Raw genomic sequence first — 22186 nt, forward strand, 5'->3', positions numbered from 1 at the left:
AGGCTGCTGAACCCACCCGATCGATACAGTCGTCCATCCGAGGAAGAGGGTACGAGTCCGGCTTGGTTACTGCATTAACTTTACGGAAGTCAGTACAGAACCGATGAGTGCAGTCTGGCTTATCAACAAGCAGGCAGGGGGAGCTCCACGCACTAGAACTGGGCTCCGCAATGCCATGTCTCACCATATAGTCTACTTCCTTACTCAAGATCCGTCGTTTTTCCGGATTCACCCTGTAGGCATGTTGCTTAATTGGCCCTGCACTACCAACATCAATGTCATGCTCGAGTACATTAGTACGACTAGGGACATCAGAAAACAAACGTATATGCTGTCTAAGTAGGCGCACCACATCCGTACGCTCAGGAAGTGGCAAGTACGACAGGTGTGAGTCCAAGTCACCTAGTATCTGGGTGTTTGGCAACCTGCCCTGAGAAATCTCCTTCGACACAGAACAGTCGGCTACAATAGGAGATGCAGAAACTGTTAGAACAGCCACAGGCTTGACCGCTGACTGGTCAATCTGAGCCCTATCATTGTACGCCTTCAACATATTGACGTGACATAATCTACTATTGCGCCTGCGGTCGGGAGTCTTAATCAAGTAGTCGACCTCACCAACTTTGCGCTCAATGGAGTATGGCCCACTGTATTTAGCCTGTAATGCAGACCCAAGAATAGGCGAGAGAACCAACACCTTGTCTCCCGGTGAGAACACCCTATGTCGGGCCCGCCTATCATACCACACCTTCATTTTTCCTTGGGCTACCTTTAGGTTCTCTTTCGCTAGTTCACATGCTCTACTAAGCTTAAGCCTGAAGTTACACACATAGTCCAACAAATTAGTAGAGGAAGGAGTCTGGTCAGCCAACCACTTTTCCTTCAGCAGTTTCAAAGGACCCCTCACTGTGTGACCGAACACCAGCTCAGCCGGGCTGAATCCAAGAGACTCCTGGGTTACCTCCCTAGCAGCAAACAGAAGCAAAGGGATTCCATCATCCCAGTCTTTTTCGAACTCCGTACAATATGCCCGCAGCATTGTTTTGATAGTCTGGTGAAATCTCTCCAGCGCCCCCTGGGACTCTGGATGATAGGCAGAGGAAGGGCAATGCTGGATAGACAACTGCTGGAGGACCTGAGCAAAGAGACGGGACATGAAGTTAGACCCTTGATCTGATTGAATAACCTTTGGTAAGCCAAACGTCGAAAAAAACCTAACCAGAGCTTTGGATATAACTGGGGCTGTGATCTTGCGTAAAGGAATGGCTTCAGGGAAACGGGTCGCTGCACACATAATAGTCAAAAGGTACTGGTTCCCTGTCTTAGTTCGAGGGAGGGGACCAACACAGTCAATGAGGATCCGCTCAAAAGGTTCCCCAACGGCAGGAATAGGCTGCAGAGGAGCCTGAGGGATCTTCTGGTTTGATTTACCAACAACCTGACACACATGGCACGAGCGGCAATATTGTGCCACATCTGACTTCAAACCAGGCCAACAAAAATTTCTCAGCACATGGTCATAAGTCTTCCTGACTCCCATGTGACCAGCAAGATCGTGATCATGTGCTAGATGCAGTATATCAGGACGATACACGGCTGGAACAACAATCTGAAACACACTGCCCCAGTCATCCAGACTGGACAGGTTAGGTGGTGTCCACTTTCTCATGAGCACGTCATTGCTAACAAAGTATCCTTGAGACGTATCTATCATTGCATCCTCTAAAACCACCTCTTCAAAGAGGGACGACAAGGAGACATCCTTGTTTTGCTCTAGTACCAACTGCTCATGAGACGGTATCACCTTACCAAAACCCTCATCAGGGCCACTTCTCAACTCAACAAATAACGTGTCACTAAGTGTCATATCACAATCTGAGTTAACAACATCCTGGGTGTCACATTTGACCTTTGACATTGCGCGTGTCACAGCACACACAGGAAACACTCCTGGATGCTTCTGTGCAAGCTCATCAGGAACCTCAGAAACTACAGGGACGGGAATTACAACTGGAGTAGCCAGCACTTTGCCACCGGCCAAATCGTTCCCTAGAATGAAGGACACCCCCTTTATGGGGATGTGAGAACACACTCCTACAACAACATTGCCTGATATTAAGGGAGAGTTTAGCGAGACCTCATGCAAAGGAGTATTCACAAAGCCTCCTCCAAAGCCCTGAACAATGGCACCGGAATGCAATGAAGAATCTTCCGAAAATGGCAAAATCCCATCCAGAATGAGAGACTGGAAAGCTCCTGTATCTCTCCATATTGTAATAGCCTGCTTTGATCCTAATGCACCAACCAGTGAAACAAATCCATCCATCATAAACGTTGAGGAGCCCTCTAGCTCCCTGTCTGCACCTTTGATACTTCGCACCCCACCTTCTAATGTCGGCATAGGTGTCCTCTCCATGATTTCTACCAGAGCCACAGTTTTTAAATTTTTTTGCTTAAGCACAGGGCACCCAGCAACGATATGACCAGGCTCCTTACAGTAAAAACAGATAACCCCCTCTGGGAATGCACTAGCAGAGCCACCTTGCCTAGGAGTTGAAGTAAACCGACCAGCAGACACGGGTGCCGGGAACCGGCTCCCCTGAAAACGACGCCTACTACTCCTGGACTCCACACGGCCCTCCTCTACAAAGACAGATTTGTGTGTCAACACAAACTCATCAGCCAAGACAGCAGCGTTGCCTATCTTCGATACCCTATGCTCATTTAGATGTGTGGAAACGTTATCAGGAACACACCTTTTAAATTCCTCTAGGAGAACCAACTGTCTAAGCTGCTCCCTTGACTCTGCTTTTTGCGAGGTGCACCACCGGTCAAACAGGTTCTCCTTCTCTTTTCCGAATTCAACATACGACTGTCCCTCCGACCTGCGATAGCCTCTAAAACGCTGACGATAGGCCTTGGGGACCAACTCATAAGCCCTCAATATGGAAGCTTTAACAAGCTCATAATCAGCGCTTTGTTCAAGGGACAGAGCAGTATAGGCTTCTTGTGCCCTACCAACTAAAACACATTGCAGCAGCAGTGTCCAGGCTGTATCAGGCCACTTCAATGGGGTTGCCACCCGTTCAAAAAGGGGAAAATATCTTTCCACGTCTTTCTCAAAAAATGGAGGCACCATCCTAATATTCCTGCCTACATCAAAACCGGAACGTGACTCTGAATGATGAGCACCCGCCTGTAATGCAGCATGCTTATACTCAAGCTCCTTCTGCGCACGCTCGTGCTCCAGCAACATTTGTCTCTCCTTAAACTCATGCTCCTTAAATTTAAACTCATGCTCCTTAAGCTCACGCTCATGCTCACGTTCCTCTCTCCTCTCTCTCCCCTTAAGCTCACACTCCTTAAGCTCACGCTCCTCTCTCCTCTCCTCACGCTCTTGGTGTAGCTGCCTTTCCTTAAACTCCAACTCTCTAATCCTCCACTCACCCTCTGCACCAGGTAACAGCGGAGACGCGTCAGACAAAGGAGGCTCCTCCACCCTCGCCACAAGCACCTGCTCTCTAATGAGTAACACCCTTAAAGCACTCAAGGCAGTTGGCTTCAAACGTTTCTCACTTGCAGTAAGTTCTACCCTGTAGTGTACAGCAAGTTCTAGAAGTTGTTCCTTGGAAAACTTCTCCAACATGTCATGAGACGGGTGATCAACAAAGTCCTTGATGGAAGCCATCGTTACTGTACCAGTCACCACAAGCTAACCACTTTACTTTACAGTCACGAAGAACCACTAACGAACCACGAAGAACCACTAAAGAACCACTGAAAAACCACTAAAGAACCACTGAAGACCCACTAACGAACCGCTGAAGAACCACGAAGAACCACTGAATAACCATGAAGAACCACAAAGAACCATAAAGAACCACTGAAGAACCACTGAAGAATGCTAATGCCAATAATAACAACCAGAAGGGAACGCGGTGGAAAAGTGAGCTCTACGGAGCGCACCTTTCTAGTTTGCAAAAAAATAAAATAAAAATAAAACACAACCACCCTGAAATAAATAGACGTGTCATACACGCAGGAGGTCAGGTGCTAACAGGTATGCTCACCAAACACTCAAACAAACAAAATAAATTCAACAAACAAATCCAAACAGGTGCGCCTTCTAACCTGATATGACTACATATGCTTCTACATCTAAACTGCAGTCAAAACCGGCCCACCACAAGTCTACCCTCAAGAAACACTAAATCAGGCCCTACCACACTACCTGTGTTTTCTGGCCCCCTAATCTACCTACCCTTAAAGTTTAAGGCTTAAACTAATGCCCTGTAGACCTAACCATCTTCAACCACACCTGCTACCAGTCAAAGATCATACTTGACCATCCACCCGTCCAGCACATGGTACGGTACCAGACAAGTAGATGGTGCTAATCATTTCCCTGACTGCCCCAGGAGTATGTGGTGCACAGGAAGCTCACCAACAACCAGAAAATAATGTCCCTATCTACATGTGGTGCCCACTAAACTATATATTTTAACAGCATAAGTAGTCACATCAAATTACAAACAAATAAGGCATACTCACCTGTTTGATGAAACGGCTCAAGCCCCCACGTTACACAATATGTAACGAACACCACCCAAACCATAGCACCATGACACCCCGTGTAACACAAAAAAAAAAAACACCAAACAAATTTCTAGGGGTAAATATCCCGGACGAGCGCCCAACTGTTACGACCCTGGCTCAAAGGCCCGCAACCTATGTGCAAACCAACACCAAAACCCCACGCTCAAACTCAAAATGCTACTCTATCAAGGAATTACTGGTGTAAACTAAAGTACAAGGAAAGAAGACCGTGATAGCTATCTGTTACCCAACACTCCTCTAAGCACAGACCCTGCATGTGTGTTACCAGGGCTGGTTTTAAAGCTGCCAGCAGGTAGCCAATCAGCAGCAATTAGCTAATTGGCAGCCCTCACCTGCATGCCCCGTGACACAGGAGTGATCAGGCCTGCATGCACAGTGACACAGGAGTGATTAGGCTCCTAGTACATAACACACACACACACACACACACACACACACACACACACACACACACACACACACACACACACACACACACACACACACACACACACACACACACACACACACACACACAACCACTTCACTCATCTGTGAGATCTGTGTTCACAGGGTTTCAGGTTAACTTTTTCACAGAACCAAAGAAAGACTTTAATTAATTTAAGGCAGCGTTCAGCTTGATTATTGAACGATAGCGTATTATAGATTTTTATAATCATTTTATTACAAGGCAACCAGCAGTCAGTCACACATTGAAACATTGACATTGCATTGGAATAGTCTTTATCATGTCTTGTATTATTGTATGCCATGACCTTTACTGGTACCATGGCAGAACACAAGGGTATTTTGTGAATCGTACGTAAGGGTTTCACAATGTTGGGAATGTTCTAAGGTAGAAACGTCCCATGGGAATTAACAGGAAAATATGGGAATTAATGGGAATATATGGGAATTAACAGGAATAAAATGGAAATATAGGGGTTATTTGCACAGGCTGTGTTTACCATGTCATATACAGATAGAAACATAAACCTTTTACCATAACACAAGTAGACATAATTGCAAAACATCCTAAAAAAAATGAAAAAATAAACAATTTAGTTATGAGTTGAGTTCTAAAGGTATCCAATCGAATTTTCAACCACTAGTTGATGAAATCGGCGCTATAGAGCACAGTATGAGAACATTGTGTATCGCGTGTCCAGCATGAGGACACACACACACACCATGAGCTCGGGGGTGACATAGAAGCCAAAAAGCGTGGAGGCATGTAAATATGCCCTTGTGCTTCAATTTGATTGAAATCTAACAAGCTAACTGCCTGTCAATCAAAGGAGGTCGGACACATTACAACTTCTTTAAAACCGAAAGAGAAATTTTACACGGATGGGATGCAAGCATTGAGCAAAGACAATGGCGAAAATGGACTTTGCAGAGGTTATACGAGGTAGAAAATGTATTCAGCTTGTAGACTATATAACTCTATAATACTATAGAAAACTCTATAGTGGGTGTAAATGTGAATATAAACAAAAGCACGCTGCTTACAAGAAAACTCTGCTGGATACCTTTTAATGAAATGAGCCGACTCTTTATATTGTATCATTGTATTGGAGGGCTCTGTCCATGTTATGGGAGAATGCATGCGCATGCAGAGGGTTGCAATCCTACTGAATTCCCATTGGTGGGATGCTGCAAATCTGTCTAAAGAGAAGCCAGTTCCCTCTGTCTTGATAACGAGGACTAACAAGGACTAATCTGCATAGATACATACATATTGTTTGTCATACATATGGCAACCATTCACAGCATTTTGGCAGAAATCGTATAAACTTGTAAACTTGTCAAAAGAGTTAGTTATTGTAAAGGGGGAAATGTTGAATATTGATGCACACATGGTGACGGTTTTGGCTGAATAAGCATCTCACTGTATACTTGTTTAAGCTTGCAAGGGGAAACACCATGCTCCCGCTCAAGGTGTTGTGATTAAACTGGTATTTAAGTGTGCTTTGCTGTTTCATCTCTAGCCATGATTCATTTATCAATCCATTAGGGCAAAGCTGGGACCACGAGGCTCTCATCCGACATAATTGGAGATTTGAAGTAATACTCTGCAACGTTTTCCTTATTTTTTGTAATGATTTTTTATTTATTAAAATAATTTCACATACAAAAAAGAAAACAGCACTTGTGAAAAGAAAACAAACTAAAAATAACAACAAAAAAAAGGGGGTTTCACCAACTCCCACCATCTCCCTCAACTTTCCTCAAACCTCTCTCTCTCTGTATCTCAAGGCAAATGTCAACCTTTGCATCACGCAGATCTCATGGATCAGGTCCATCCATTATCCCTCCGTCTGCACCGCCTGACTCATCCACTTCCCTGTGAGAGCCTTTTTGGTTGCCATAATATAATACAAAATAAAATAATAATAAATAAATAAAATGTATCATCATTATCCCTTATATCTATTTTCCCCAAATAATACATCACTTCAATGGTACATCTACTTCTAATACTTTGTCTTATGTACTTGTGTAGCTACTGGTGCCCATAGAGGAATAATGGATGAACCTCTCTCGGACATTTTCATAGAAATTAAATGTCTATTTTGCCTCTCTCTCATCGCCAATTGCTATAACACAATAGTGATTCTATCTATACCCACTGTATGAATGCTTTTACATTTGCTATGCTTGGCTGTTCTAAACACTGGTGTCAAGAGGGAAAGCAAGACTATCTATCTATCTATCCGTCCGTCCGTCCGTCCGTCCGTCCGTCCGTCCGTCCGTCCGTCCGTCCGTCCGTCCCTCCCTCTCTCTCTCTCTCTCTCTCTCTCTCTCTCTCTCTCTCTCTCTCTCTCTCACTCTCTCTCTCTCTCTGAGAGTGGATGCGTTGCTGTGTGTGTTGTTTCTTGGGAAGTTGACAGAGCAGTTCTCATCACCTCAACTGTGTGGAGAGACCATCTGTGTGCTCCCGCTCGCCGAATCAGAGTCACTGAATATTCATGTACGTCCCCCCCCCTCCCCTCATCGCATTAGATCGTGGCACACGCAGCGCAAGAGCAGAGGGAGAGACTGACAATGCTATTAACGTTGTCAGGGACCCACGCAGCTGTGTGTTAAGTAGCCATTTGGCTGAACGGACATGTGTTGTGGCATCATACAGGCTCGGGTGCTCTAAGGCAATACGTGCAATCTGCAATAAGCTAATTAATACATTCTTTATTAATCCATCTCTGGTTTCTATGAGATCAGCATGGTATGAATATCTTGGATAGTCCATGGTTTCATTAAATCTACAGTTGAATCAGAATTTTGGGTATATTTATAGTATATTGATATAGTCTTATGAGTTTGACTTTTGAAGCTTTTTTAATCTCAGTCTATCATAACTCAAAATAATAATACAACACTTGTTATAAAGTACTGTTTGAAAAACCTACAAAACAACATTTCACAATCTTTGTGGAGCTATTGTATATTCTATATTATAGCTATGGAGACAATAGTATGGCCGGACGGTCGGAAACGTTGTGTGCGTATTAAAATTGTGCATATTAAAATTAAATAAACGATATTCCTTGAGTGCGGCCCCTACTCCCTTTTTGTGTGACTATTTCTAGTCCAGCATTGTTTCTACATACCTTCGTTCGTTCACAATTCCAAGCTAGACATTGCCTCGTTTCACAAAAATCCAGGCTGGTTTTCTAGATTGTGAGATAAAGTGTGTTTTGTGCAGCGTATGCGCAAATCTCGCAGCTGCTCGCTTGAAACCTATATTATTGCCAGGTCAAAGGTAAACACATTACCTTGTTTCTTCACAAAGGGGGGGGGGGGGTGGGGTGTATATCCGATGCTGCAATCTTATAAACGCATGTTTTATGATGGAGTTTCACGTAAAATTGACGTTACCTTTGGTTTAGAGGTACTCCATTTCTCACTTTGAGTCCAAAAGTGTCTTGAATCAGAACAGGATCAATGCATATAACGTTAGGTAGCCGCCATCCGTTTTCTTCATCTGCTCGGGCCAGACTATAGACGGAGCCGAATAGGTTTCCTCATCGGTCGGTTTGATCATAGTTGTTTTACATTTTACCAGTAGTGCTTAGTCCAACAAACGCACCTTATCATCCATAATCATCATCCATATAATCCATTTAGTCTTTTTCATAATATCCAATAGTTCGCCCTAGGCGATTGCGATTGTCGAACGTGTCCTGCTCACTGCTGCTCACAACGAGTACCTAGTTGTTTGGGGGCTGTGGGGGATGGCACTAACACACTAATAGCTGGCCCATGTTCATAAGGTAGGCGATACTGCCACCTGGCGGATTCCGATCCTCATTGCAATTCCAACGTTGTGCCAGGGAGCTCCGGCTGGATGTTTAGAATGGGGATCAAAGGGAAAATATCAAAGGATCCAAACACGAGTATACTCGTTATTGGCGCCCAATGAGTTAATCAAGGGCATAATATGGTAAATATTGGTATGCATGCACATTTGGGAAAAATAAATGAAGATGCATTACAATAGTTATCCAGCTGTAAAAGGACAGTAACCACCAAGATATGCAATTAATTACATTAGCAAGTGACCTTATAAACAGACCATGCAACAACCAGGAAATATTTTCTCATAATTTGTTTAATTCAGCAGTGTGACCCAGCTAACTAGTCTGTTGCATAATTTTTTTTTTATTAATAAATTATACTGGTACTGTACTGAAATTACTCTCAATTCATGGTTAATCAGGCTTCTGAGACAGGCTTAACACTAGCACAGTCGACAAGGGGGTTACATGACCCCTAGGCATTTTCAATAAATGTGTCCTCGTCACTCGGTCGAGCTCCAGCTCTGTCACTCAATGACTTTTCCTAAAAGTACCCGTTTTATCTGGCACGGTTTCTGAAATTTCTAAATGACTTCAGGAAAATGTAATTAGAACGTTATTCCACATATGGGCCGTTGGAACAGCACTTTGCGAGCGTCTAGCACAGGGGTGGCCAACCCATGGCTTGCAAGCCGCATGTGGCTCTTTGCCCGTCAATGTGTGGCTCTTCCATATTTTTTTTTTATGTCACTCAAACCTACATTTCATTGTGGTAAACCTAATATTTTTATATTCAGAGGTAATTATATAGTTTACACTGTTTATTTTTCTCATATTTCTCATATAAGCTGTCGGGTCATCTGACCCGTTCCTGGCGGGAATTAGTGGCATTTTCTCCATGGCTGTGCTAGTGTTAAATAAAGGTGAACTATGCCTTTAATACTCTGAGACCAGTCTCAGCAACAACATAGTCGGGGAGCCAAACAGAGCCAACACACCAAGAATAGACGAAAGTTGGCTGCTTTTCTTTTCTTTTCCCAAGATTTTGCAACCCGTTGAGTCTTCACACCTCACCCCTGCTTTGCATTTCGAGTGGCGCACCGCCAGCCTCAACTCTCTCTCTACTGTAATTACACGACGAGCCCCCGATCAACATGCAATATGCCATCGTAAAAACGCGGCATATGTCACACAGAGTCAAATCTGGGGAGTAAATTTTGGTCTGTGTGAACTGAATAAAATACGGACGGAAATGGCAGGAGGGTTAACGTTCAACAGCTCCAAGGAATACTGTTAAGAGCTCTGCCTGATGAGGCTGCCAGTTAGCTCATAATATGAAATATGAACTCTCCAAGAGACAAGATCACTTATATTTTACTCTCCTAAAGCGTGAGATACGGTGTATCTTGGGCCTCGGAGTGATAGCCAAGATATAGATGTAAAAAAAAAATGCTTGAGTGGACAGAAACTGTGGCTGACGGTGGATCATAATTGTGTCAATACGGAGGCACTTCTTCAGTCCCACAGACAAAATCCCTTCCTTAAATCAGCAGGGAGTGCCAGAGCTCTTTGTAATAGCCAAGCTAATTGCGGACATCATCCCATACCTTATGAAGTGTAAGTGCAAGTGGTGAATAAGTAATCGCCCAATCAGGACGGTTCAAGTGTTTCTCGGATTGCGAGATCCCGCAGGCATAGATGAAGAACTCTCGGGGGGATTCATGTAAGAGATTCCGTCCTGTCGGTTGGGGGGGTGGGGGGTGTAGGACGATAAATCTCCCGGTTAAGTGGCCGCAGTGGCACTATGGTAATTGATACCAATGTAGTTAAGTCGGCGTTGTGACACGTTCTCACAGTGCTGGCTGGCGCGCTGGTCAGATGTGGTTTATGTGCTCTCGTGTGGAAGCCACATGGAGGAGGGTCACCTATGTGTGCCTCATGAATCCTTAAACAGCTGCTCCGCTGTTTGCCCCGCTTGGGCCGGGAGGGGAGATGTGGGCAGTTTGTAACGGGCCTCTTCCATTGCGGGCTCAAGCAGAGCAGTGGCAAGGCAGCGCCACGGAACATCTGTTGTGTGTAAAAGAACAATGCCGTCAAGTGTAAACTCATTTGGCTGAGCATACATTCCTCCTGCCTCCCGTTATAGATGTATTGCCCTCACACACGTTCCTGGGAGTAGGCACTGATTAGGAGATCAACGTGGGGAAAGGAATGACTTCACCTGCCGTACACGAGCGATAATGACAACGGAACGCGCACATCGTCTCCTGTCCATAGCGCCTTGTTTTTTGTTCCCTGCTATACTAAAGAGGCCCTTTCTAGCTCATTCTCGTCGCATTTACTGTTTATGAATTCTTAATGCTACATTAGTAACTAACTTCATAAACAATTCATGTCGTTTCCTTTCCGTATTTTCTGTTTGCTGACAGTTCCTGTTTGTCTGTTTCAGGTGCGGGGGAGGTGGTGATTAATTGTTCCCTCAATCACATACAGTGCATCGGGACCAGGAAGTGCATTCATTTCAACAAGCTCTGTAACGGGGCCAGAGATTGTGAGGATGGCTACGACGAAGGCGTGCACTGTCGAGGTAAGATAACACGTCTTTTTCTCCCCTTTTTCTGTATTTTTTCTCCCATCCCAATTTAGTCGTTATGCCAACCCCCCCCCCCTTCCTGGTTGTTGCGCGCATTTGCCCCCCCCCCCCCCCCACATGACGGTCTATATAGGGTTGATAGACACTATCACACATGTCCCCTCCGATACATGTGGAGTCAGCCAGCCTCTTCTGGCCCCCCACCCCACCCCATCCTCTAACACTGCCAATTGTGTTAGTAGGGACGACCGACCAAGCCGGAGGCACCGCTGAGAGCTGGATTCAATACCAGTGTCTCTGCGGTGGTAGGCAGACGCTTAGTCCGCTGCGCTACCCAGCCGCCCACGTCTAGCAGTTCTTAAAGGGGCACATAATGTCACACGCGTTTATTTTTAACACGGTTATTGAGAGTAAATTAGTTTGAATATGGCCACCACCAGTGATGGATAGTCGTTGTGATGGCATTGCGTTGATTACAGGTCAATGGAATGATATCACAGTCCCTATAAGGTATTCTTGCTATAGGTATTACTACCTCATCTACACAATTTCATGTTAACACAACACAAAGGATTAAACGTCCCTGATGACATCACTGGTGGCCATATTGCATAACTCATTTACTCTCAATGACAAATAAAATTAATGTGTTTTTTAGAGAGTTTTTGGATGTGTGTGAGATTATGTGCAAAATCAATCAGCATTGGTTTATTTTGGTGATGTGCCCCTTTTTAAAGGGGACATATTATGTATGTATTCAACAATGTTATACATTTACATTTAGTAATTTAGCTGATGCTTTAATCCTATAAGGCTGTCAAAGTGAACGCGTTATTAACGTGTTAACGCAAAATTCTTTTAACGCCACAAATTTGTTTACACAAGATTAACGTTAAAAAAGTTTTTACTAGACTTCACTGTGTGTGTGTGTGAGAGAGAGAGAGAGAGAGAGAGAGAGAGAGAGAGAGAGAGAGAGAGAGAGAGAGAGAGAGAGAGAGAGAGAGAGAGAGAGAGAGAGAGAGAGAGAGAGAGAGAGAGATGAGGAAGGGGCAAGAGAGAAAGAGCTGGGAGAGAGTGTGTGTGTGTGTGTGATGCAAATTTGCAATGCAAGAGGGTCGTCCTTTTGTGTTAAACATAGTTCAAGTGTACAGTAAAGTTCAACACACTATTGTGTTAGTAATCATTACCATGTAATGTTACAGTTAGTAAATTGTTGGGCTTTTAAAAAGATTTTTTTTATTTTTTTTATAATTTTGTTTTACAATGCAGTTTGCACATCTTAGTTACTTGAAGATTCTGGACAGTATTTATCATTGTGGCAATAAATAAACATGCATTTTTTTGCATAAAACAAGCATTTGTCGACTCTCATGTTGATAAGAGTATTAAAACTTGAAAAATATCTGTTTAAGGTAGATTTAGATCAGATAAAAAATATGCGATTCATTTGCGATTAATCACGATTAACTATGGACAATCATGCGATTAATCAGATTAAATATTTTAATAGATTGATAGCCTTATTTTATCCAAAGCGACTTACAAATTGTGAATTGTGAAGTCAGCAAGAGAGGTACCTCTCTAGTCAGTGGTGTTGTTCGTCAAGTAGTAACAAGCACTCTGAGTGCATAGTAGTATAGACATATTAGCATGATACGTAGTAGTAGGGTAGCCTACATAGTAGTAAAAATAATTATTTAACTGCCTTGAATCTGAAAAATTATTTAGCAAATTCATTCTCATTTTAATTCATCATTTTCCAGCAACCCTTTTTTTCCCTTGTATTGATCACATCATTTGTGTATTCATAATTTATTTCCCTGCCTGGCTCCACCACACCCATGAGTAAAGACACGTTTACAAACTGGCCAGTACATTAGGTCAGCAGTGTCCCTGGCTCCAATAAGCATGGCTGATTGATTAGTTCAAGCTAATTCATTGTTTGTGTCATCACGAAAGGGCAATACTTGTGAACAGCTTGTTTAGGCTTGTTAATCCAAAGATGCCTTCAAACCCTGCCAAACGGCAAGCACTACATATGCAATTTTCCCCAGCCCCTAAATAACATTTCAGACTGACAAATCCATACAAAGACTACCCATCTTCCATACAATTTCCTTATTAACCCCTTAAGCCTTACTGGGCCGAGATTAATTTCACGTCATAATTAGATCAATACAGTCTGTATTAATTAATGTTGCATTTCCCCCCCAAATGTAGAGTAAAGACCCTAACCCTATCAAAACAGCAGTCAAAGTGTATTAGCTAAATATGAGTTTACAAAAATCTCGGCGCATTGTATCAGAAACCGGCGGATATAGACACGAGAAAATGACGGCGTCATTCATGTTTGTAGTCCTAAGAGAGAGGAGACCCAGAGCTTTCGATGGGCTTTGAAATTTCATAAAACGACACTACCCAGCTCACGCCAGCCCCGGTCAAACTTGGATCTATCTGGGGGGAAATAATATTTGAACGTTATTTTGTGATTATGGGTTGAACAAACCTGAACGTTATTGCCATAAAATAGAACATAGTTTGTTTCTTTACCTTTCTGTGAACGCCTAGGAAAAAAAACGTGTCTCAATCTGATGAAAAATGGCGGAGCATTTTTCATTACAAAAAAGTAACTGCACTTACAGTAGATTTCATACACGGTCTTTGCTGCCCTGTTTGCTGCTTGCTTCGCTGCCCCCGGTTTCAAATGCAGTCTGACAGATTGCGGGAGGTTCAAACCCGGAATGGAATATGCCAGATGAATCACGTCTGAAATACAGTGCACTAGCCTGTAGCTGATCCGTTTTACCAATGTGCTGCGTGCGCTTCATGTAACACGGACGCGGACCAGACATAGCAATTGCATCCCTCTGTTCTCATGCAAAGGGGGTAGGAAGGCATCCAGGGTGATAATCCTCGACTTGTAAGAATTTCTAATATTCCTATAGGCACAAAGGCTGGATTGGGTTTCCAACACTGCGCCGCTTAAGTCATCCCTATAGCAGATACTGATTAGCGCACATAAGTCACGTAACCGGTAGCAGGAGTGCTTCAAAGATAGAACTTTTAGCTTGATCAGTTCAAAGGGAGCCATGGCGTTCAGCAACCATGGACCGGTCCCATTTGGGGGTCTGTCTGACAACTTGCCTTGGGGAAATATTTTAAACAGAGGATGGATAAATACAGATTTCTCCCCAAGTTCTTCATGACAGAAGAAAAAGCACACATATAGACATTAACAGTCAAGTGTGAGCTCTTTATCCAATAATTCCAATGATTGAACAAAGTGAACCATAGTAGGTGGGGAATATGTGACATTAAATACCCGTTGGGGCATGGGATTAGGCAAATGCAAATGTCTGAGCCATCTATGTGATTGGCTGGCCGGTAGGTAGATTTGTGTTCAGGAGACAATGGCTGTTCAGGGATTATCCATATTGCTGATGCAGCGTGATCCAATCTGCGTTGTGTCTGGTGTGAGGTGGAAGTAGACTCCGACAACGGTACTCAATTGATGGTTGTTTTATTGGTGATCTCCTGTTATTGAACCAACACAGCACACACAAAACATGGCGTGAGCTACCATCATCACCGTGTAGTCCACCTCTGCTCTCGTTCATGATAAACTCAAAGAGAGCGCGCGCGCACATTCAAAACAGCGCGCCATCCACAGTTACAACAATTGTTAGCCACTATTAAATACCTGTAGCTCAGTACAAGTCAACTTCAGCAAAAACATATGAAATAATATGAAATGAAAGACAGTGTGTAAGCATTAATTAAACCGAAATACAAAAACAACGGTTCATACCTGTTATTGAACCAACACAGCACACACAAAACATGGCGTGAGCTACCATCATCACCGTGTAGTCCACCTGTGATTGCCAAACAGAATACTAGTTAGCACACAACGGTACTGTGGCTGTTTTACACAGGGTGAATTAATGTCATCACACAACAGGGTATTTCAGTACCAAAACCAAAACATAAATCAATTTTACAAGTTATACATAGCAATTAAACCAGATATTAGATAACCGAAAGGGCGTACCTCTGCTCTCGTTCATGACAAACTCAAAGAGAGCGATCACTTCCGCCGGCGTGTCTCTCGTCGACAAACCGGCTAAACCATTTTGTACATTGGTTGAAAGTATTTACTATACAACAATTACTCAACTGGAAAGATGACCTATCCTCTCTAAACCCATTATAAAAGACCAAAAGGGATTTCGTTTGGAGAATCAATAACTCAATATGAGGAAATTAATATAAACTAGTAACCAAGGCACCCCTCCAAAAACACTAGAGTGAGCTCGGTCCACTTTGTTCCTTCAAAGTAAGAGTGTTTCCGTCTTGGCCTACTTATTTAAGATGAAAGATAACAGTTTCTGTCCATGATTCTAGCATAACAACTTCACTCTGCTACATTCTCCCCTACTGTTTTATGCCAGATCATGGACAGTGTTCCCTTCAATCAACTCAACAGCGTAAGTATAAACCAAAGAAATAGAAAATAAAAAAAAATTACAATGAGTCAACGCGTCACATGTAACTCGGTGTATTCCCTTAATTCCAAACCTAGAAAATAGGTTGACCAGCTCAAAATCTATCCGGTGAAGGATCAGGAAAAATAAAGGGGTAGCTAATCCCTCATCTAACCATAGAAAAAAACATGCCATGTACATATTTATACCATGGAATACACCAAAATTACCAAATCATGTCTAATGCAATAGACAACCATAACTACCAGTATGACCCAAAGAAAATCACACAGCAAAATCAAAGAAAGAAAAGAAAAAAAAAATTATAATTAAAAAGAATCACTAAAAAAAATCGAGACATCTTTTAAGATGACAGCAGCGTCCTGACTCTCTGTACAGCCATCGTCTGAATGAGCCTGTTAACTGGCCTGATCAACCTCCCCAGCCTAGTGTAAACCCCTAGAGGTACCCCAACTACACTCGGTTTGACAGTGACAACGGCCGACCCAGGTTCACACACTGGAACAAGTAAGGATGAACTACAGGGGGCCTTCCCCGGAGCCATCATGTCCTCAGTGCCTGACACGGCCGACTCAGGTTCACACACTGGAACAAGTAAGGATGAACTACAGGGGGCCCTCCCCTGAGCCATCATGTCCTCAGTGCCTGACATGGCCGACTCAGGTTCACACACTGGAACAAGTAAGGATGAACTACAGGGGGCCTTCCCCGAAGCCATCATGTCCTCAGTGCCTGACATGGCCGACTCAGGTTCACACACTGGAACAAGTAAGGATGAACTACAGGGGGCCTTCCCCGAAGCCATCATGTCCTCAGTGCCTGATTCCACAGTCGTCGTGTCTGACGACTGATCACTGTCCTGATAAACAATCACAGAGTATGACTCCTCTGATTCAACATCTGCATCTGGTCCCTCCATCCAAAAGTGGCGTGGTTTCTTCAGTTTACACTCCTGCTCCCCACCATTATGTGTCTCAAGTGTAATTCTATGATGTTGATCACTACCCATACTTCCCACCTGCTCCTCTGCCGGCTCTGATACACCCGTCCCTGTCACGGTATCTACTACCCCCTCCACACTGGACTCAGGAAGATGAGCAACCCACCGGGCAGTTCTCAGCTCATCCTGATCAGAATCATCTGTCATTTCCTCACTCGGAACAGTGCCAGGAATAGACACCTCAATCTCTGGCTCATCCCATGACGGCAGAGGCAGGAAATTGACGGGCATAATCAAATTCCTATGAACAGTCTTAATCCTCCCTGTGACAGGATGACGGATACTGTATATGTTCAGCACACTGTTTTTACCCACTACAGTATAGACGGCACTCTCCCAGCGGTCAGCTAGCTTTTTCTTGCCTCGCTCCCCCTTATTTGCCAGCAAGACCTGATCCCCCTTCTCTACCGCATGTCCCTTTAACTGTCTATTATACACCTCAGCTTGCCTGGTCTGTTGCTTCTCAGCATGCTTTTGAGCAAGTGCCATTGCTTCCCTCAGATCCTTTCCCAGTGACTGGACATACTTATCCACATCCACCGTATCTCCATCCAAAAGGACACTCTCAAACATGACATCGACAGGTAATCTTGGAGTGCGGCCAAACATCAAAAAGAAGGGTGGGAGCCCTGTGGTCTCATGCACTGTGCAATTATAAGCAAACGTCAAAGTGTTCAACATCTGAGGCCATTTCACCTTGGAACGAGGTGGCAAAGCACGGATCATACTACCTAAAGTGCGGTTTAGACGTTCTGCTTGTCCATTTCCCATAGGATGGTATGGCGTGGTATGGGATTTTTCAACCCCTGCCATCTGAAGCATTTCTGCTATGAGTGCACTCTCAAAATTAGCCCCTCTGTCGCTATGAATGCAGGCTGCAAAACCATAAACAGAAAAAAAATTATTCCAGAGCACCCTAGCCACTGTCTTGGCAGATTGATTGGGACACGGGTAAGCACATGCTAGTTTGGTAAAATGGTCAGTTATAACAAGCACATCAATGGACTTATTATTGGCATCCTCAGCCGACCAAAAGTCAATACACACCAACTCCAGTGGTGCAGTGGTGACTATAGATACCAGCGGAGCCCTAGCCTCAGGCTCAGGTGCTTTGCTCAGTACACATCTCTTACAATGACTCACATATTCTTTGACATCCTTTTCCATGGAGTCCCAATAGAAACGTTGTCTAGTGAGCCACAATGTGCGCTGCTGGCCCTGGTGACCAGCCTCATCATGTACCCCTTTCAGCACCTGTCCTCTCAGAGCGCTCGGTACAACATATTGAAAGACCTTCTTCTTACTCACAACGTGTTTTGAAACACGGTACAACACTCCTAATTTGGTTGTGAGTTTTCCCCACTGTCTCAGTGTGCGGTTTGTTTCTTTTGACTCATGAACTCTCTCTCTTCGAGATGGGCGGCGGCCTCTATCTACAAAGAATTTAACTCTACTAGTAACAGGGTCCTGGCACTGCTTGTCGTACAATTCCTCATGAGTGATGACCGGCAATGGGCTCTGTCCCATGGACACCAGCCTTTCTAACTGCTGCACATGAGAGACTGCTCTCATAGCTGCGCCATCCTCCCAACAGCGATGTGTGTGGAGTACAGCAGATACCTCGTCACGGGATATGCTCCCACTGTCACTACCCACCTCACCACTGGCCTTAAGGGAACTCTGAGTGGACAACCCTAGGCCCTCCCTTCTCACCTCTGGTTCCTCACAGGTAAGACGGAACATGTTCTGTACGTCATCCACCTCCAAACCCTTAGCCTCCCGCAACAAGACATCATACGAGGTCCTTGTCAGCCGGTGCATCACCCTAGGCTTTGTAAAAGGCTCCCTGCTCAGTGCATCAGCTACTGTATTTTTAGGCCCAGGAATGTACTGAATGTCAAAATCAAAAGGTGCCAGCTTAGCCACCCATCTCTGCTCGCACGCATCGAGTTTTGGCTTTGTGAGGATGTACTTAAGTGGATTATTATCTGTCCACACTGTAAATTTATGTCCTCGCAGCCAATGGCTAAACTTGTTGTGTATAGCCCATTTCATGGTGAGAAACTCAAGCCTATGAGCTGGATATTTAGACTGAGCATGATTCAAAGATTTACTAGCAAAAGCTATGGGCCTGGCTGTGCTACACCCTTCCTGCACTTGTGAAAGCACAGCTCCCAGTCCACTAGTGGATGCATCTACAGACAATAAAAATGGCTGAGAAAAGTCAGGGTGAGCCAACAGAGCTTGTCCCACCAATGCGGCTTTTAACGCCTCAAAGGCCTCCCTACACTCCACAGTCCAGTCTGCTGCACTAAGCCTACGAAGGGGGGCAGCTCTCTTCCCTTTTACTTTGCCTCTCCGTGGCTTTTTCACACCCGTGGTCAACTGAAACAGTGGCCTTGCAACTACAGAGCAGTTCTCAATGTAATGTTGATAATACACCACCATTCCTAAAAATGACCGGATCTTATTGGCAGACGGGGTGACCCCATCCGACTCCATAATATCGCTCTCCGTCACACCCACTATAGCCTGCACCTTATCGGGGTCTGTGGCTATCCCTTCCCGAGAAACAATGTGTCCCAAAAACTTCAGTGACTTTCTCAGAAACTGACACTTAGATGGAGACAACTTCAGGTTGTGTTCTCGTAAACGCTGAAATACCATCTCCAGCCTCTGCAAGCTCTCTTCTTCAGACTTGCCAAAGACTAGAAGGTCATCCAAATAACAGAGAAGACTCAGTGAGTTCTGATCACCAAAGATTGTGAGCATCATTCTCATGAACGTAGCTGGACTGTTACAAAGCCCCTGGGGCATACGGTTATATTCATGTAAACCGAGAGGAGAGGAGAACGCAGTGTATTTCTTATCATCCTCATGCAGTGGGACATTGTAATATCCGGATGTCAAATCCATAGAACTGAAAAACGCATTGCCTCCCAACGCTGCAAGTACATCTGCTTGATGAGGTAATGGATGTGCATCTTTCACTGTGCGAGCGTTTAACCACCTGAAATCTGTGCACAGTCTCAAGTCCCCATTCTTTTTCCAACAAAGAACAAGGGGGGATGCATACTCGCTACTCGACTTCCTAATTATCTCCCTGTCCTCCATCTCGTTCAGAGTCTCTCTCAACTTTTGGTAATGGGCGGGGGAGAGCCTCCGGTAAGGTAACCGAAAGGGCCGATCGTCAGTCAGTCGGATACGGTGACAGAAGCCACTAGCCTCACCACAATCCAACCGGTGTCTAGAAAACACATCCTCATAGTTCTCAATTAGGTCAGTCAGTCTATCTTTCCAGACTGGTGAGACCTGACAGTCATCAACTGAGCCCTAGACTAGCCAGTCTATCATTCCCCCTAGCTACATTGTTGCTAGCACAACTCTTAGCTGTAAGACTGCCATGAGAGCTGCCACTACTTACTCTACCGGCATTCTGGTGGACTGACGTGTTCGTATCACTGTCAAAATATTCTAATGCAATGCATGGATACACGTCAGCCACTTTCGCATTCCTTCTCAAGGTGATAGCTTTGGTAGTCGGATTTATAATCTTGACAGGAAGCCACCCATCCCCCCAGAGAGGTGTAACTACCCTGCCAACTAGTATGTTATGGTGCACACAACGAGAGGCGCTGGGCTCAACAATAACAGTACTTCCCATAGAAAGTTTTGTCCTGGGTGGGAGACGACCCCACACTACATGCTCACTCATCGGTTCAAGTGTTACGGCCTGTTTCAACTTGACTGTTCCCACTTTGTCAGGAATTTCCTCCCCCCTCCATCTCTCAAGGTTGGCCATGAACCTGATAAACTGACTGTTTTCGTCCTGACATGGTGACTCAGCTTTTCCCAATATGCGCCAGTAGGCCCCCGTGGATTTAAACTGTCTGATTAAGGGCTTCATCACATTGGTGCCTATAATGAGCTCATCAACCTGACCCTCCACTATCAAGACTGGTACTATGTATTCAAAACCGTAAAGCTTAAGTTTCAGCTCACACGTTCCCACCGGACTAGTCTGTTTCCCACCACACCCCACAAGAACAACATTGGTAGTCGATATCAAATCACCCGTCACTACTCCTGCCTCCCTCAGCCGAGGAACCACATCAGCGCGCAGAGAAGTAGCCATGGATCCGCTATCTAACATCCCCTGTAACTCAACCTTGTCTCCTGTTAATACGTCACTTTGGGATGTTCTGGTCACATTCTGCATAATTACTGTCTTGTCTTTGGGTGCTGCTTCACAAACGGACGTATATACAGACTGAATATCATCATTGCAATTGGAGGAAAAACCATAGGGGCCCACATTGTCCTCCTTTGAATGAGGGCCGGCTAGTTTTCCTGAGGAGGACCAGCCTGTCTCTGACCAGGGGGCTGTCTAGGAGTGGTCTGCCCACAATAGATACCAATATGCCCTGGACCCAGACACTTGAAACACAGCCTGTGCGTCCTACAGTGCGTCCTAGTGTTGTGCTCCAAACTGCCACAAACCTGACATTCTTGAGAATGTTTGGGGAACTGTTTATGGGGGCCATTTTGTACATAAGGGCCATTTTGGAGTGTTGTTGCCTAAAGCCATTTCTAACACTCTCAAAACTCTATCCATTGTGTTATTCTCAGATACAGACGACAGCTGCTCTAGCTCTGGACTACTGACAGCCATAGGTGACACGCTTTGTTCGTGATTAACAACCACCCTCTCCTGTGATGACTCAATGGCGACCACATGTTGTGTCAACCGACCTCGACTCGCTCTATGTTCTCTCAAATATTCATCCAAATGTCCCTGCACCTCACCTGCTGTCCACTCACGAGATGGCTTACTTTTGAACACTAAAGACAACTCCTTATCGGGGCAGTTACGGATGAACATGAGAACTAGATGCTGGCTCAGGCTAGTCTGAGATTCCCCCTTACTAAGAAGACACTGCTCTGTGGCTTCTGCTGCTTTGTTAAGCCTAATCCAATAGTCAAGAGGATTCTCGCTTGCATATGCTTTGACTGCATAGAAGTCAGCTAATGGAAGATCTGAGTGAATAATATCACCAAAATGTTGTCTCAGAATGCTAAAAATAACACCCACCTCACTGACAGTTGAGTTGCTACGCATCCATACTTTGGTAACGTCCCGGGCCCTCCCCATTAGCTTGTTCATAACCTCCTCAACTTGTTCAGCTCCAGTACA

The 22186-nt window shown here is 44.5% G+C and overlaps 1 protein-coding gene across 1 annotated transcript in view; it reads left to right on the forward strand.

Annotated features, from left to right (window-relative positions):
- lrp1bb (low density lipoprotein receptor-related protein 1Bb) overlaps positions 1–22186 on the forward strand; it is a gene marked incomplete at its 5' end in the record, with an annotated part of 1188884 nt that overhangs the window by 116915 nt on the left and 1049783 nt on the right. The window contains 1 exon segment of the mRNA XM_084314368.1: positions 11344–11481. Within this exon segment, the coding sequence (XP_084170494.1) occupies positions 11344–11481 (138 nt within the window).

Source organism: Notolepis coatsorum (assembly GCF_963971535.1).
Source record: "Notolepis coatsorum genome assembly, chromosome: 5".
In the NCBI taxonomy this organism is placed as follows: domain Eukaryota; kingdom Metazoa; phylum Chordata; class Actinopteri; order Aulopiformes; family Paralepididae; genus Notolepis; species Notolepis coatsorum.